Genomic DNA, 15,593 nt, shown 5'->3' with positions numbered 1-15,593 from the left:
GCAGCTAATCAATGATTCTCTCATCGATGTTTCTATCTCTCTCTCCCTCCCTCTCCCTTTCTCTCTAAAAATCAATACAAGTATTACATATATATTAGAAGCCTGGTGCACGAAAATTCATGCACTGCTGGTGGGTGGTGGGGTCCCTCAGCCGGGCCTGTGCGCTCTCGCAGTCCAGGAGTCCTCAGGGGATGTCCGACTGATGGCTTAGGCCCGCTCCTGGAGTGGGCCTAAGCCGCAGTCTGGCCTCCCTCTGCGGGAAGCGATTGGGTGGGTGATCCGGGCACAGTGCTGGCTGGTGAGCAGCCAGCCCTACCCCCACCCCCATCACTGTCCCCTCCCTCTGCCTGCTGGCATGCACCTTGGCTGGCCTGTTACCGCCTGCTCACCAGCCCCGCCCCCCACCGACCTGTCATTCCTCCATTTGGTTGATTTGCATATTACACTTTGATTGTATAGGATATGTATATATTTTTAAAAAAGAACAAGTGGGTATTTTCCATGTGGACGAGGTGTGTTTGTGGAATTCTGCTGGAGACAAGGTGCTGATTCAGAGGTCGTTCCAGGAGAGTCGGCTGTGGGGACAAGGAGGAGATGCTGAGCCCCTTCTGGACACTCAGAGTCTGAGGGGCCTGTGGCTGGAGAGAGCCGAACATCAAGGCTGGAGCCTGGAGGAGCTTGGGCGGGTGTCATCAGCAGGTAGGAGAATGCTAACGTACATGGATAAATATTAGTTCCCTTTCAGGATTCAAATGTACATAAAACATTCAGAGACACATAGGCAAACACGTGTGAATGCGTGAGGGACCATGTGCACAGACACATGTTCCAATCAACATACATGTAGGAGCATTTCACTGACAGCCACACGTGGTCCTCCACCCCCAGGAGGGTCTCTAGGGAGTTAGTAGGAGCAGGAGGCATGGATGCAGCCCCTGCCCAGACTTCCCACCTGAGCACAGAACCCTGTCAGCAAGAAGGCATCTCCCCCAGAAATGACAAGGCCCCTGGGGGCTGGTGACTCAGCTCAGATGGGGTGATCACATGGCCTCCCAACCTTGAAGGGGCCACCTTGGCATGAGAGAGAGAGAATGCTGAAGAGCCCACCAGCGTTCTCATCTCCCAGCCAGGGCAGCAAGGCAGTGAGGGGACCATGGAGAGTGTTGGAGGAACTAGAAAGACAGGGTGGGGGGAGGGGAAGGGGGGAGAAGGGAATACAGGCTGGCAGGGAAGGTTACTGGTGTTTGGGGCCAGCACACCAGGCCCCTCTTTGGGTCACTACCTATTTATTCTCAGAACCCCTCTGGTCCCCCCACCCCATGCCCTGGGCCTTCTCACACTCTCTCCCTCCTCTGCCCCTCACCCCTTGCCCAAATTATTACAGCAGCCCCTTCCCACTAGCTCAGTCTCTCTTGACAATGCCAGCTTCATGCTGTAGCCAAAATGTTCTTTCTAACACCACCCATTGCCCCCAGGCACCAGCCCTGAAATACAACATAATGTGGGTTTAGCCTCTTAAGTTTGAGAGCTTTCAGAATGTGAGGCCATGATAAAGCTGCAGCCTCTGGCGCATGCTCTGGTTCATCTCTGGCAGCCCCGGGGGTCCCCAGCTCTGTGCCTGTACATAGTAGGTTGTCAGTGAATGAGGCTGACAGATTCTGAGCCAGGGAAGTTGTCAGGACGAGGCGCCTGCCCCACCCACCCCAGGCCTGTAACTGGGTCACTGGAGAAAGGAAATCTGATAAACCCATTCAAGCTTCGCAGCTCCTCCCCCTCTCCTCAGGATTTGCATTTTCAGTTCAAGTCAGAGATAGAGACCTGAGATTTAGTTCAATAGCAGTTCTGTGTTCCACTTAGTCCGACAAATATTAGGAGCCTTGGGACACGAAGGATACCAGTAGAGAAATAAGGAAAAATTTTCTCCAGCCCTTTCCTTTCATAGATCCGGGGAAACTGAGGCCTAGAGGGAAAAGTAACTTGCCCAAGGTGAGAGGGCAGAAGGTAGCCTGCATTCAATGCCAGTGGCACCCCAATTCCACTCCTTCACTATCTGCCCACTAACGGCCTGTGTACATCATGTCCACGGCCTGACCTTCCTGTGAGGGGTGAGTGAGCAAGTGGTGTGGTCTGGGAGCCTCAAGAGACAAGTGGACAAGGAGAGAGCGAGATGGGGTGTGTGTGTGTGTGGGAGGGGTCAGGCAGAGGAAGGCTGGTGTGAACACAGCAAACACTGCGTAAACAAAAGGTGCTTTTATAAAGTTTTTTTAAAAATATATTTTATTGATTTTTTACAGAGAGGAAGGGAGAGGGATAGAGAGTTAGAAACATCAATGAGAGAGAAACATCGATCAGCTGCCTCTTGCACACCCCCTACTGGGGATGTGCCCGCAACCAAGGTACATGCCCTTGACCGGAATCGAACCCGGGACCTTTCAGTCCGCAGACCAACGCTCTATCCACTGAGCCAAACCAGTCAGGGCCTTTTATAAAGTTTTGACATCACGGTTGCAACTGGAAAACTTCACCCCAAGCAAGGCCCCAACTCTTCTGTTTTCTCCACTCCGAGCTCCCTCTTGCCAGTCCTTTCCTCGTCCCTTGTCCAGATACTCCTCCTCCAGGGAGCCTCCCTGGCCCTACGGCAGAATCCACAGTGGCATGTTGTGGTCACTGCAGAGGTAGATGGATCCCAGGACAGATGACGCCACACCCCCCCCAAGAGAGTATGACAGTTTTATTTACATAACTGAGGTCTCGGGGGAGCAGGTCTTATATGGCTGGAGAGAGCCAAGAAAGGAGATGGGCCCAGGATTTTTATTGTGGTTGGGAGTGAGGTCAGGGTGAGTATTTGTGTGGGAAGCGCAGGGCTTGCATGGTTCAAACCTCCCGTGGATGCCAAAGCAGGGAGCGCAGTCTGTGCCCGGGCTTTCTCGTCAGCTGGTCCAGGTGTGGGACACAAGGGGAAGCAGGAGAGGTGACGGCTTAAGAGCTGTCAGCAATCAAACATCAAAAGCTGTACCCAGCCCTAACTGTTTTGGCTCAGTGGATAGAGCATCAGCCTGCGGACTGAAGGGTCCCAGGTTCAATTCCGGTCAAGGGCATCCACCTTGGTTGTGGGCACATCTCTAGTAGGGGGTGTGCGGGAGGCAGCTGATCGATGTTTCTCTCTCATCGATGTTTCTAACTCTCTATCCCTCTCCCTTCCTCTCTGTAAAAAATCAATAAAATATATTTTAAAAAACACACAAAACTGTACCAAGCCCTAGCAGGTTTGGCTCAGTGGATAGAGCGTCGGCCTGTGGACTGAAGGGTCCTGGGTTCGATTCTGGTCAAGGGCATATGCCCGGGTTGCAGGCTCAATTCCCAGTGTGGGGCATGCAGGAGGCAGCCAATCAATGATTCTCTCTCATCACTGATGTTTCTATCTCTCTCTTCCTCTCTGAAATCAATAAAAAATATATTTTAAAAAAAACTGGACCCAGATGCCTCATTACACATGGTATTCCTGTGCCTCTGTCTCTCTCTGTGCCTACATTCTAGGTGAGCCCCTTCGCCATGGGGAAGAGTTGATGAAGTCAACTGAGGATGGGATGAGGCTGTGGATGCTGTCACCGAAACCAGAGCATTTTGGGTATTCGGCACGAACTCTCCAGCCCAGAGGCCTTCCAGTCTCCAGGTCTCCCTTCACCCTCCCACCGCCCCCAGATCTGCCTGACACTCCCCCACATTCCTCAGCTCGGGCCTTCCCCCAGCAGGCGCCCTGCTCCTGCTCCCACACTCCCTCTGGACACTCCTCTGGAGTGGAAAAACCATCCGTCATCCCTTTCCTGCCCCCAGCCCTGGGATCGGACATGCTGGTCATTCCTGTTGGGGATGGCCAAAGAGATAACGCTGGGCATGCAGCCCTTCCGTGTCATCACAGCGCTTTCAAATAGGCAGGACCCCTGGCCACAGGGAGTGTCCACCTGGCCCCTGAGCTCCTGGCCCTGGCTGCCTCCTCTTCTCCTGGAAGAAGGTGGAGGAGCCAGCAGCCATCGTAAGGAGAGCAAGATAAGTTCAGCTTCCAGCCAAATCCGCTTCCTGTTCCTTGACTTCCAATCTCCGAACCCCGGGGGCTCTGGGCCGCAGGTGGACCATGGAGAGAGGCTGCGTGGCTCTGGAACAAATGCTGTCCTAAGGACAGACAGGGATGGGTGAGTGTCCACTCCCCAAAACCACAGAGAACACTGTTATCGCAGCTGCTTCTGTTTAGGCATATCTGGCTGTCTGACCAACATCTGCCTGGAGTTTGTCTCTTAAAGACACAGCTGTGGCCAGTGGCTGCCAGTCCTAACCGCCTCCTGTGAGTTGTGTGATCTTGGACATTTACGTTCCCTTATAAATCAGATGAGGATGATAATCCTGACTTCACAGGGAGGCCAGGAGGAGGAAATGAGAGTCTTCATGTGAAATGTTTCATCAGCTGTAACGTTAGGCTTGAGCCCCTCCCGGGCTCTGAATCTAATTTTGTACCCCAATTCCTCATCCTTCTCCTTAAAGAGGGCTCCAAATTGTACAAGCTGCAGGCCTCACCAAAACTAGATCGGCCCTGGGTATTATACAAATGTTAATTATTAGCGTAAGTCAGCGGTTCTCAACCTGTGGGTCGAGACCCCTTTGGGGGTTGAACGTTCCTTTCACAGGGGTCGCCTAAATACATCCTGCACATCAGATATTTACATTACGATTCATAACAGTAACAACATTACAGTTATGAAGTAGCAACGAAAATAATTTTATGGTTGGGGGTCACCACAACATGAGGAACTGTATTAAAGGGTCGCGGCATTAGGAAGGTTGAGAACCACTGGCGTAAGTGGTCAAGAGAGGCTCTGGAGTCGGGTAACACAGGATTAAAATCCAAGCTGTGTGTGCGGCCTTCACCACGTGGCTTTACCTCCCTGCGCCTGTTTTCTCCTCCCGAATCAGCGACAACCCCTCATCAGCTGTTGTGAGGGTTTAATTTAATAATACCTGTAAAGCCCTTAGCACAGTTCTGGGTGCATAAGGACTTACCATATGGTAGTTTTCTTATCACTCTAAACGCTCAGAGATAGGAGTACTAAACCGAACTTGAAGGTTGTGAGTGCTGCGGGCTGAACTCCTGAGCCAAGATAATAAAGATCCTTGAGTTTTGTGCTGCAAGGAGGGAAACCTGAGTCAGACTTAATAAAGTACACACTGACCTCTGAAGTTCCCTTTCAGCTGGCTGATTTTTCTGCGGAAAACCTTTAGGCCCCGCCCACCTAATGCCAACGGGCACCACCCACTACACACCTGTGGGGGCTGGCATCCCCGCCTAGTCTCCAAACAGTCTGAGCCTGGGTGGGAGAAGGGGAACTTTGGGATTGTGCTGGGCTGGTATCTGAAGGCAGGGGTGGGTGAAAATGGGTGCAGTCTGGGTCCAGCCCCCTGGCCACGCAGGGCACTCTTAAGAGAAGAGAATCATTTCCCCATCCATGGCTTCCAAGGGTTACCAGAAGGCGCAGCCCTTCGGGGAAAAGGCTGACTTGTTGCTAACTACTACGGCCGCTTGGTTACTTACTACTGTCTGGCTTTGCTGAGGGACCATGCCCAGCTGGGCTCAGGGTGGATGGGGGCGGGCGGGCAAGAGAAAAAAAAATCTCCACGAGGACAGCGAAGGGGCTGCGTGCGACGAAGGACGCCCAGAGACCGCCAGCCGCCTCGCAGGGACGCCCAGCACAGCGGCGGCGAGGCGGACGTTGCAGCCCGCGGCGCGCGGAGCTCCGTTCGCCAGGCTCTCCCGCAGGGCCGGCCGAGGCGGCCACGCCTGGAACGGCCTTTGCCACAGCAGTAGCTGCGGCAGCAAAACCGGCCGGACAGATCCCACCCCCGGCCCCGCCCGCCCAATCCATCTTGATCGAAAGGCGACGCTCCTGGGGAGAAGCAAGGGACGGGGAGGGAGAATCCAAGCCTTTGGGGGCTCTCGACAGGTGTTTGGGGGGAGAGGGCGGAGCCGTCCCGGGCAGGATGAGGAGGGCGGGGCGGTGCTGCCTCTTTAAGAGGGCGGCGGCGGAGCGCGGACCTTTTCTCTTTTCCCGGAAGGAGAGGGGAGCGCGGCTGGGCGCGCAAGGTGGGGAGGTGCGGCGCTGGGCGTGGGAAGCGGGGCGCGCGGAAGCACCCCTCCCTCCCGGCCTCCTTGCGGTCTACCCTTCTGCCAGCCCAGATCCGTCACCAGCCGGGATCGAAGTCGACCGTGCGGCCAAGGGGGCGCGGCCGGGACGAGCTGCGGGGCAGGGTGTCCGGGGTGGGGGCGCGGCGACCAGACGCCGGGCTGGCCGGAGAACAGACCCGCGGACCTCGGAGCGCACCTGAGAGCCCGGACCCCGAGCGGATGTGAAACCGATCAGCGCTGCGGGGCTGAAGGACGCGGCGGGCCGAGGGTTTGGCGGTGGTGCGCGGGCAGGTGAACAGGTCCGCACGCCCAGCTCCGCGTCCGCACGCGCTCTCGCCCGGGTGCCCGCTCCCGCTCGCCTCCATGGGACCCAGCCCCCGCCTCGCCACCCCTGTCCTGCGCCCGACGCTCTGCGCGCTCGCCTTGATTGTGGCCGCCGGCGGTCGCGTCGCCTCCGCCTTCAACCTGGACACCCGATTCCTGGTGGTGAAGGAGGCCCGGAACCCGGGCAGCCTCTTCGGCTACTCGGTCGCCCTCCATCGGCAGACGGAGCCGCAGCAGCGCAACCTGTGAGTGAGGCCGGCGGGGGTGCAGTGGGCGAGAGAGTGTGTGCGAGTGCAGGGTGCGGTGCGGATCCGGACTTGAGTCGGAGTCCTGGCCCACGGGCCTCCGGCGACTGTGAGCAGAGATTAAGCGGGTGGGGACCTGGGCAGCCCTCCTGCTGCGGAGATTTGGCGGGAAGTGAAGGGATTAGGCGTGGGATGGGGATGGGGGGTGGGGCAGTCATCATTGGCAAGTGCTGACCCAGCCAGAACCTGTCTAGACGCAGCCCCTCAGCCCTTTAAACCTCTCTGGAGAGCAGCATTGGAGTTCCGCTTCCCTGAGCCCCTTCCCTTCTGTGAATTGAGTACCTAGTACACCGCATGCCCCTTATTCTCCAGGGATGGGAGCTGGGAAAACTGCAGGATAGACGCTTATTGGATCTCCCTCACCCGGTTCCTGGGGAGGACCTATGGGCACATGCATTTAAGCTCTCTCCCTTGACACCTCCCATTAAGTCTGCGGCCACGCCAGCCGCACCCTCTGCAGAGACAGACTGGAGGGGTTCCCAGCCTCTCCGCAGCTGGAGGTTGAGGTGATGAGTCTGGGTGCTTGGAGCTGTCCAGGGGCCTCCCTCTGATCCCTTGAGGGTGGGGGAGTAGAAGAGAGAGGAGGAGCTGTCCCAAATCCTGCTGGGTCTCCTGCCCCCTCACCCCCAGGCCAGCAGTGACACCCTCCCAGCAGACATCTTTCCTGCATTCCACAGATTCATGTTGAGTCTTTAACCCTGAGAGTGTTTGTTTGGTTTGAAGAGGGAAATGGTGTTTTTCTGTTCCTTCTGTTCTCCTTCCCTACCAGCTGCAAGAAGGAAGGGAAGAGCTAGGCATAAGGGACAGAGGGGACCGAGGGGACCGAGGCTGCATCCTGCGCTCCGTGCCCCTCCTCCACGCTCACCACACACTCATGCCCTGAGGGGCATATCCAGGTTTCAGATGTTCCAGAAGGGAAGGGGGGTGGGGAGGTGAGGCTGTCCCAGGAGGGAAGGTAGTTAGGACAGGTCAGGCAGGCCCTGTCACTTTGAGTCGGGTCGCCTACCAGACCTCTGCCCCCACCTGGCATCTGACCCCTCTGAGCGAGAAGACTTGGTCATAAAAAGGGTGTGTTGAAACCTCTTCCAACTCTGGCCGAGGCCGGTAGAAACTTGAGGAATGTCAAAGTCCAAACTTGGCTCCTGCCCTGCTGGCCCAGCCCCTGCCCAGCCTGCCTACCTGAACTGGCTAATTCCACGTCGCTTCTGCAGAGGCTAAGGTCACCACAGCCTTCGAGCCCTGCCCCAGCGGCTGCGGCCCGGCCTTGGCCAGGCCTCCATCTTTGGAGACTCTAAGTGACCGTCAACACAAGTTTCTAAAATTGGTGCTCTTTCTGCCCCGATCTGGAAAAAGGCTTTCCATGCTAAGGCAGCATCGTGTAAAGAGAAGATCAGAGAAGCAAGAGGAAATAATGGGAAGCTGGAGTCAATAAAGGATTCCGTAACACCCTCCCCCCTTTGCTAGGTGACCTTGAGCAAGATATTTCCCTTCTCTGGGCCAGTTTTCCCCAAAGAGGAGTTGGGTTGGACCTGGATCTGTATTGCTCCTTCCTGCCTCTGTTGCCCTAGAAGAGGCCACTCGGCATTGTGGAGAGAGAAGAAGCTGCAGAGTTCCATTGCCAATGACCTGTCTCTCACATCTGTCACTCATACCGGGGCCTGCATTTCCTCCCATGTCAGGGGAAGGGGAACCACACACCGTCTTCATGGGGTAAGAGTGGGGCTTCCATGAGAGAATGTGTGTCAAATGCTCTGCAGCTGAGGGCTCCTGCCAGGACCTGGATACACCCTCACTATCCATGGGCCTCACCCAAGATGGCTGAGCAGAGAAGTTCTACTTTTTTTTTTTCCTGGGCAGCTAGAGGTGGCATTAGGCCTGACAAGAGCCCAGAGGTTCTAAAACTAATGGACCTCAGAAGCAGGTAGTTCTAGGTAGACTTCTGGGCCACTCAGTCTCCTCAGTCTTCCCCAGGGGTGGTTCTAGATCCTGGCTCATCTCCTGGTCTCACTGACTTCTGCTCCTTGGCCCTTTGGGAGAGCCAGCTGGCCCAGCTGGGCTTGGCTGTAGCCAGCTGTGTAGCCAGATGTGAACAGCTGCCTGAGTGCGCAGCTCAGGGGAACCAGCAATCAAGTCACAGTCTTCTCTTCTGTTAGCCTCAGGGTCCCTTTGGAAAAGGGAAAGGGTCCATGGTCCTGAACAGACTCTTCGTTTGGGGCTCACAGGAGGTTTCCCAGAGGGGCAGAGATCCCCGAAAGCACATGTAAAATCATGTGTGTTTGTGTGTTGTTCTGGGGGTGGGAGCAGGGAGAGTGTGTAGTGTTCATCATATTCTCAAAGAAGGCCTTATTCCGGAAATGGTTAAGAACCCAGGTGCAGACCCTCTTTGTTCCCCATCAGCTCCACCTCTGGGCTGGGGTTCCCTGCCCACAATGTAAGAGGCTCACCCCAACCCAGGCCCCAATTTCTCAGTCACTGGACCTGAGGGGTGAGGAGTGGGGCAGGGACCCGGTGGCTTTGGGCTTCTTGGTGAGGTGCATGAGGACCCCTGGGGAGACAGAGGGACTGTTCCTCAGGGAGATAGCCATTGGCTCCCCGCCCTTAGCACCTGCTCTTCATTGCCTCCTGGGAATCCAGTGTCCTGGTCTGGCCTGACCTTGTGGGAGATACCTCCGGGGCCCTCTCTCCCTCTCGCCCTTGCCAGGCAATGAGGGTTTCTGGGAAGCCTGGGGTGAGGGTGGCTGGGCCTCCTGGAAGATGAGGTCATCCCCGAGGGAGGCAGGAACCAGGATTACCTGCTGTGCTCTCCTCAAACATGTTTCCCGGGCAGAACAGCCACCTGGCAGCCTCCAAGGCTCGTGCCAAAGGAAACGGGCAAAGCAGGCTGCCGCTGCAGGCAGAAGGCTGCATGTGGCCTAGTGTCCTTTCCTCCGGCTCTCTCCACTGACCAGTCCAGGCCCAGGAGCTTCCAATGGGGTGGGAGGCAGGGGAAGCCCGATCCTGGAGAAAAAGAGAGGGGCTCGGTCAGAGCTAAACAAAGGGGAAAGGATGTCCGCTGCAGCAAGAGGAATTGAGGTTAGATGACATGAAGAATGCCCTCAGGGATCAGATATGGAAAAAATACTAAGGAGCAAGGGAGAGGGAGAAGAAATGAGAAAACCGGCCTTGTTCCCTTTTATTGGAGGCTCGGGCCTAGGTCTCTTTCTCCCGTCCTCCCTCCTTCTATCCCTTCCTCCCGCTTGTTGCTCTGGTTCTAGGGCTGAGTCACCAGAGAGGAGAGGGGGCTGGCTGGGCAGCATAAGAAGTAAGGGGAGGACAGAGAGGGCTGCAGTCTCAGCCACCACAGGACCGGCCTCTGGGAGATGGCTAATTCCGGCAGCAGAGTTGGCACAGAGCTGGGATCCAGGCATCTGAGAACTGCTGCCACCCCACTGCGGGCTCAGAGCTGGGGCAGCCCCCTCCCCAACCAGCTTCTAGCCCTGAGGTGGAAGGGCACCCTGAGGAGTAAGACATGGGGGCCCATTAGCCTGAGTGCTGGACCCTCTGGCCCTCTCCACTGGAGCCACCCCAGCACCCTCCCCACTGAGGGGAGGAGCCTGTTTCTCTGAGTATCACCCCACACTCCAGTATCCCAGGGGGGCCTTCTTCTCTTTGGGGTGAGCCAGCCTGGTGCCCTGACACCCCTGGGCCTCATACCCCAGTCCCCTCCCATTCTACTACTTTCTATTTGGCTGTTGCATTAGCCTTGAACTGTCAAAGAAGTGAGAAGCAGGAGTGAGGAAGTGCTTTTCCAGAACTTGGGGCTCAGGGGGCTCCCCAGGGGCCAGGAGGGGCTGTCTGGCTGGAGCCACAGGAGAGGGTGAGGAGACAGCTCTTTGAAAGCCTTTAAGAGGTCATCTTACCCATTCCCCTACCTCCCGGAGGGGCTCCCTGCCCACCAACCCCAGCCCAGACTCCAGGAGAGGTTTGATCTGATCTCTTCTTGCTCCAGGGGCTGGGCAAAGCCTCCCTCCTAGCCTCCTTCCTTCTGACTGCTGCTGGGAGGGTGGGCTCAGTGGTGGTCCAGAAGGGGTCAGCTTTTGGATTCTCGGATCTGGACCAGATCCAACAGCAGGCAGCAGAGTGCTCATTTGCATATTAATGGGTAATACATTTGCATGTCAGTAAGGTCTCTCCCACCCTCTGGGTGCTCCCACATCTGGCTGTGGCTGGAGGCAGCTGGATCTGACCCTCTGCACACCACCTTCCTCCATCCACTCGCAGTCCTCTGACTGTAGACCCATTGGATCCTGGGCTGGGAGCCAGAGGGCCTTAAAGGGCCTCTGAACAGGCCAAGTTGGAGCTAAAAATACTCCAGGGGGTGGGAGTGGGGGCTCCCTGTGGAATCTCTGGGGAGGGTGGGGCTGGGGATGTGGGCCTGGCATTGCCCTGCCGCCCATCAGTAGGCACGAGACTGGTTGGGGCAAGGCCGGGGAGGGTATAGATGGTAAGGGGATTTATTTCAGTTCAGTTGCCTTTGTGCCCAGCTCTGCCTGCCTGGTTCCCCAGGAGGCTAAGAGGAGGGGACCCGCAGCTCCCTCCCTCAGACATCTTGGGCAAGCAGCAGCAGGAGCAGCAACACTTCCATGGCATTGCAGTCCTGGGAGGCAGCCTGGCCTCCTCTCGCCCACGGAGGCCTGGACCCACCCCTTCAGGGTCACTGTAGCATGACCCCAGCCTCCACCAGCCAACTCTGAGCTCCCACCCTGGCATGACTCCAGCTGCCAGGGCCCCACCCCCACCTTAGTGGTTGCCTGGTCTCCTTAGGCATTGGAAGTGCTGCTGTGCCCCATCCTCTGCTCCCTCTAAATAACTGGACTCGTCTGCTATGTGTCCTCAGCCCCAGGCTCCCTAACCTGGTGGGACAGAAACCCCCGGGTGCCTGGGTGTGCTGGGGCCAGTCCTGGTGTCTCAATAATCAGAAGGACACTGTTCACACCGACCATGTCTTCATAGCCAGAAAGTCCTTTCGAAGGGAGAACCCATTGGTTCCCCCAACAACCCTGGAGATTGTCGGGACAGCTGCTGTCCCCATTTCACAGATGAGGCACTCAAGGCTCAGAAAGGGAAAGGAAATTGCCCCTTGAAGCAGAACAGACCTTACAACCGGACCCTTAGGCTCCCAAGCTGGAATGCTCCTTTCGAAAGGCTTCCCTCTCTCACCTGTCAGGCTCCCTAGGGGTGGGTGTCCATGGGTGGTCAGGCACCCTCCTGAGCTTAGACAGAGGGTGACTAACTGGGCCTGGCTGCCACACTGGCCCCCTGCCAGCCTTTCTGCCTAGCACCGCCTAACACTTCCCCAGGGTGAGGTCTGAGCTAAGGTGTAAGGTGCAGGCAGGGGCCCCACCCCCTTCCCAGCACCTCCAGGCCGTGCATTCCTGACACCCAGTGGGCAGAGGCACCCAAGTCCTGGCATGCCTAGGCCCCGCCCTGCCCACTCCCTGAAACCTTCACTCACAGGTTCCAGGCAAGAGCTGCAGGCGGGGTACGGCACCTCCAGACTCTGGCAGGAGGCCCAGAGCCTGAGTTCTGAGCTGGGAGCCTCAGGGCGCTAGTATTGCTGGGGCCCGACGGAGGGGCTCCTAGGAGGTGCCTGCCACCCAGGAGGCTGGGTCCATGAGAATCAAAGAGGCGGTCCTGGCCGAAGGTCCAGGGGCTACAGAGAGATGGTGCGATGATGCGGGAGAGTAAGGAGTGGTAGAACTGGGTTCTCAAACTGGGTGTACAATATTTGGGGTACATGTTAAACATGCAGGTTTGAATATTCCTATTCAATTCAGGTGGTCTGTGATGGGCTGAGGAATTTGCCTTTTGAACACATATCCCAGGGATTTCTGATGCTGGTGGTCCAAGGACTCTGGAGATACGATTCCGAGGCGAATCCCCTGCCTTTCTGTCCTCTAGTCACCTCTCTGGTAGGGATGGGTGGCTGGTATCCTAAGCATCCTGTTGGAACTTGTAGTCAATGTCCCTAAAGATGGGCAGGCTGGGGACCCATGTCCACTCTCATTCCCACTTTCCAAGAACACTGCCCTGGGGACAGAATGTCCAAAATGTCGAGTACCCAGTCCCACCCAATACCCGTGTGCCTGTCTTAAGGTGGCAGTGGGGGTGGGGGTGTAAGCATCACTCAGATTCCTTAGGGGTCCACTCCTCCTAGATCTAAGTCCTCAGACGGCTTCGAGTGGAAGGACCCAGGGCCCCAACAACTGACCCCACGCCACCTCTTACACGTTTTCTCCCAGGTCCTCCTGGAAGTTGAGCCCTGCACCAGGATCCCTCCAGGCTTGCTCTCTTTCGGTCTACCTTCATCTCAGAGGCCAAAGCATTCCTTCCAAAACCCAGATCTGACCATGTCACTCCAGATCTGACCATGTGACTCTCAGATCTGACCATGTGACTCCCAGATCTGACCATGTAACTCCCAGATCTGACCTTGCTCAATATCCCTCCATGGCTCCCCAAGGCCCTTTGCACCCTGCACTCTTGTCTCTCCCCAGGTTCCTGGATTCCAGCTGGGCCAGGACCCTGCAGATACCTGAGTCATCCTGCTAGCTCATGCTTCCTGGCCCCGGGCCCACGCCACACATATGCCTGAAGTGCCCTTCCTCCCCTTCCTCACCTGGCGGCCTGGTCATCATTCTCAGACTCAGACCAAATCCCCTCTTCCCTGGCTGCCCCTCATGCAGAATCAGGGCTGGTTTGCACCCTGCTTTCCTCTCATGAGGCGCTGATTGCAGAGGTCTGCTTCCTGCCTGCCTTCTCCTATGGACGTGCTCCTGGAGGTCAGGGGCTGGGATCCATTTATCTCCTGACCCCAGAGCCTGGCACACAGCCTGGCAGAGCAGATGCTCAGTAAATGCATGTTAAACAGCAAGCTGTTTGAAGTGGGCTTTGGGGAGTCTGAGCCCAAGCCCCCTCCCTCCTTGCCCCACAGGCTCCTGGTTGGTGCTCCCCGTGACCTCGCCATGTCTGATGGCTATACCAACCGGACCGGTGCTGTGTACCTGTGCCCACTCAGTGCCCACAAGGACGACTGTGAGAGGATGGACATCACAGAGAAAAGTGAGGGGAAGGGGCTGGGGATCAGTGCTGGGTCAGGAGGCTGGTGGAGAGGGTAGCAAAGGGAGAAATGACCTGGAGGAGATGAAGGCTCACCTGAGCAATTTCTAGTCACTTCTTGTCCAGCTGGGAAGAGGGAGTCTTAGAGGAGAATGGGACCATATGGGAGCTCAGACTTGGGGGGGGGGGGGCTGGAGGAGGGAGGAGGGACGGCTGCCCTGCTGGAGTGGAGGACCCGAGAGGGACTAACCCCTGCCCTCTGGAAGCTCTGGGCACTGGGAGGATGGGGTGCCCTGACCCATGATCCCTCCCATGCCCACAGATGACCCTGACCATCACAGAATCGAGGACATGTGGCTTGGGGTGACTGTGGCCAGCCAGGGCCCTGCAGGCAGAGTCCTGGTAAGTGGGCACTCCAGTCGGTTCCCTGCTTCAGCCCTCTCCTTCATCTCCCCGGAGCTGCAGAGAAATCAGAGGACAGAGGGGGTCCTTGGTGCATGAGCGGGGGCTTTGCAAATGACTACGTCTATGGCTCTCTGTGTCTCAACCCTGCATTTATGGGGGAGGGGGGGGAGGAGGGTCTGGCACTCTCCCAAGACCCAGCATGGCCTGGGTCCTGTCTGAATCACACTTCCTCCCTGCCCCACCCCTGCTACCCCCTGGGTTGCTCACCCTTCGTGGGAACAGCTACAGGAACAGCAAAGAGAAAAGGGCAGATAGGCCCTCAGGCCGTGTGGCCTGGTCTCGCTCCTTCCGGGGAGGCTGGCTGGCTGTCGGAAGAGGGACAATCCTGCTGACCTCAGCTCACTTGGTTTGGGTCTGAGGGCCTGCTCCCTCTTATCAGCTGTCACCTCCTGCCCCATTCTTTTTTTTAAAAAAAAAATAGATTTTTATTGATTTCAGAGAGGAAGGGAGAGGGAGAGAGAGATAGAAACATCAATGATGAGAGAGATTCATTGACCAGCTGCCTCCTGCACGCCCCACACTGGGGATCGAGCCCGAAACCAGGGCATATGCCCTGACCGGGAATCTAACCGTGACCTCCTGGTTCATAGGTCAATGCTCAACCACTGAGCCACGCCAGCCGGGCATCCTGCCCACATTCTTCAGTGCTGGCCCCTGGGGCTCTCAGTTTCTGAGTCCCAGAGAGATTTTAGAAACTGATATAAAATGTACATACAGCAAAATGTACAGATTGTAAGTGGCATTGAGTTTTGAAAATTATACACCTGTGTTCCCAACGTCCATTAAAGAAATAGCATATTCACCACATTCTAGAAAGTGTGCCCCCTTTCAACCAGTCATCACCTCCAGACCCATCACTGCTGCGCTCTCCGCATTTGAACGCCATTTTAAGCTCCGGGTTTGCATCACTTCACTCAGACACCTCATGCAGACCTCTGTTATGGATGGTGTGGGGCTAGGACCCACTTAAGGCCGTTCTAGATACTGGGTCATTCAGTGTTGTCTGCTCACCCATCTATCTGTTCCTTCAAGAAGTTTTTAGCAAGCACCTATTGTGTGCCAGGCACTGTGCCAGCACCAGGAACTTGGTGGTGACAGGTCAGGCTGGGCCAGTGGGAGTGAAGCTCACAGCTGGAAGGCACACAGAAAGTAAGCCACCACGAAGGAGGCCTGGTGCGGGGTTTTTGCCTGGCCCCTGGCTGTTTTGCAAGCATCCTATTCTGATTGAT

General features: G+C 56.5%; 1 protein-coding gene and 1 long non-coding RNA gene across 6 annotated transcripts in view; one reads left to right on the top strand and one right to left on the bottom strand.

The window, feature by feature from the left end:
* Positions 1-432: 432 nt before the first annotated feature.
* Positions 433-6,469, bottom strand: LOC111823754. Its single transcript, XR_002826836.1, has 2 exons — positions 6,369-6,469; positions 433-710 (listed from the first exon to the last, which is right to left on the bottom strand). It is a non-coding gene; the product is annotated as an uncharacterized LOC111823754 (long non-coding RNA).
* ITGA3 (integrin subunit alpha 3) overlaps positions 6,080-15,593 on the top strand; it is a 29,174-nt gene continuing 19,660 nt past the window's right edge. For 2 of the 5 annotated variants that reach the window (XR_002826834.1, XR_002826835.1), the window contains exons 1-3: positions 6,080-6,741; positions 13,775-13,902; positions 14,222-14,301. Coding sequence is in view for 3 of the 5 variants with exons in the window: in XM_023746328.1 (XP_023602096.1) it covers positions 6,536-6,741; positions 13,775-13,902; positions 14,222-14,301 (414 nt within the window). In the remaining 2 variants the exon portion in view is untranslated. The remainder of the gene's footprint in view (positions 6,742-13,774; positions 13,903-14,221; positions 14,302-15,593) is intronic. The other 3 variants (XM_014447449.2, XM_023746327.1, XM_023746328.1) reach the window with 2 other exon arrangements.

This window comes from Myotis lucifugus, unplaced genomic scaffold, assembly GCF_000147115.1.
Source record: "Myotis lucifugus unplaced genomic scaffold, Myoluc2.0 scaffold_655, whole genome shotgun sequence".
NCBI lineage: Eukaryota > Metazoa > Chordata > Mammalia > Chiroptera > Vespertilionidae > Myotis > Myotis lucifugus.
This window is presented reverse-complemented; position numbering and strand designations above follow the sequence as displayed.